At 33.0% G+C, this 2,202-nt stretch overlaps 1 protein-coding gene across 1 annotated transcript; it reads left to right on the plus strand.

The window, feature by feature from the left end:
* Positions 1–1,803: 1,803 nt before the first annotated feature.
* Positions 1,804–2,202, plus strand: LOC117183002 (the record flags this gene model as incomplete). The annotated part of the gene is made up of 2 exons (XM_033376134.1): positions 1,804–1,834; positions 1,913–2,202. Coding segments are annotated over exons 1-2 (321 nt in total), but the record flags the coding sequence as incomplete, so codon positions are not given.

Genomic DNA, 2,202 nt, shown 5'->3' on the forward strand with positions numbered 1-2,202 from the left:
ATACTATTAAAATTGTTAAGTAAAGTTGATGTAGTTTGAAATTTTCTGAAATCAGCCCTTACAAATGAATTCATCCCTAAAATTCAATCACAAGTATTATTTCTTCATTACTTAAAAATACCCCCGGACTATTCAGTGGCGTAAAACGTGTAATAATATTAGTTCACATCCTTGCTATTGAATTAGAATTCTTTACCCCACTAATGTATCAACCTCTATTTTTTAATAAAAAAATGACACCCTTTTCAATATGAAAATATTAGTTTTTTTAGTTTGGCGAAAAAAATCTTGGCAGTATGCACAATATCCAAATACGAAATCGAATGTTCTCAACTTAATAAAAATAACCTATAATAAGGGGTGAACCAGCCCCACAGGAGATATTGTCGTATCTCTATGATTTTATTCTTTTTCTATGGGACTTTCAAAGCTAATAAAAAATTAATGATTCAAAGCAAGAAGAACTAACTAACTATCGAATAAATCCATACGAAGAATAAACGTATAAATGCTTGGAAAACAAATTAAGAGAAGTAAACAGCTTAAAATAACAAGATAAGATTAAAGTTATCATTTTCTTGCGGTTTTTGTCGAGATCGGACGGTGCGAAAAACCTCAACGATTAAATTATCAAATCAGTAAGTCGCCTTGCCATGTGAATACTCGATATTACCTCTCATCATCAGTCTTTAGTCAGAGCTTCATCGAGCTCGTTTGAATCAGTATATTAATTGTGAGTGCAGTGTTTGTTGAATTTACAAGAAATTACATTGGAATCCAATAAATGTGCAACCAAATTCCAAACTCCAAATTTCATCAAAGTATAACATAGTATTTTGGAATTCGTACATATTAATTCTACCATATAATTTTCGGTCAATACTTATTTATAATATAGAAAAACTATTACTTGATTGTATAAATAACTTTAAGGATCCAGAATTCATTGTGGAATCTACATTAGCTTTTCAAGAGCCATTTAAGGATACTGAAATGCATATTGTTGAAGATATTGACAGAATCTGGTCAGCGGATGTTGATGAACACGGACTAGTATGTACAGCGGATACAGAAGATCAATCTTGGGATTACAAACGAAAAGCTGTGGACTATTGGAGAAGCGGAGTTACGAAAAATCTCGCTCTGCAAACTGTGCAGCATAGATTTCGAAAAGTCCAATCAATTACACAGTTGAGAAGTTGGGCGCATACTTTGAATAAAGGAGGCACTTATAAAGAAAAATATGGAAGAATCAATAAATTTGTATTAGATAATTTTCAGTCTGCTTCCGATGCCGGTTATATAATTCACGATAGAGATTTACAAAAATGGGCATTACCAGCTCAGAAAATCGTTGGACATGAAGATATAACGTTTAAAGCGTCACGTCATTGGCTACAAAATTTTAAAAAGGCTCACAGAATAGTTAGCAGAAAGATAAATAAATTCGTAACAAAAAAGACTGTTGAAGGGAGAGAATATTTAAAAAAAGCAGCTGATAATTTTGTTTCAGATGTGAACAAAATAATTAAAAGCAAAGGTTTGGAATCAATTTACAATTCAGATCAGAGTGGATTTCAAATTGAAATGCACTCGGGAAGAACACTAGCTATTGAAGGCGAAAAGCAAATTGAATGTCTTGTAGAATCTGTAAGTTCGACGACTCACAGTTACACAATTCAACCACTCATTTCAGGTGATGGGAGACTGCTTTCCCCATTACTCATTGTTTTAAAAGAAAGTAAAGGACCCTTTGGACCGGTAGTAGAATCCAAATTATTCAAGTCATCAAATATTTACGTGATGCCTTACGCTTCTGGCAAGCTGACTTCAGGTATGATATTTATTATTGATGATTACAGTTTTTTACTTATGTCACGTGAATAAAAATGAGTTTTTTCAATGGTTACAGAACATTTCAAAACATGGCTGAAGGATGTGTATTTTCCCAATATTGGGCATTCAAGTGTCTTATTAATTGATTCGTGGAGTGGGCATTGCCCTGATGCTGTAAAGGAAGCAGCACCTACAAACAAAATTGTTGATATAAAAATAATTCCAAAAGGAACAACAGGCAGAATTCAGCCACTAGATGCTTTCGGCTTTCGAGTGTGGAAAAATTACGTCCGTCGCTTCGAGGATAGTGTAACATTAATGAATGAGGATATAGAACTTCATAAAAGAAATAACATTATAAAACTC

Source organism: Belonocnema kinseyi, chromosome 2 (genome assembly GCF_010883055.1).
Source record: "Belonocnema kinseyi isolate 2016_QV_RU_SX_M_011 chromosome 2, B_treatae_v1, whole genome shotgun sequence".
Classification (NCBI taxonomy): Eukaryota; Metazoa; Arthropoda; class Insecta; order Hymenoptera; family Cynipidae; genus Belonocnema; species Belonocnema kinseyi.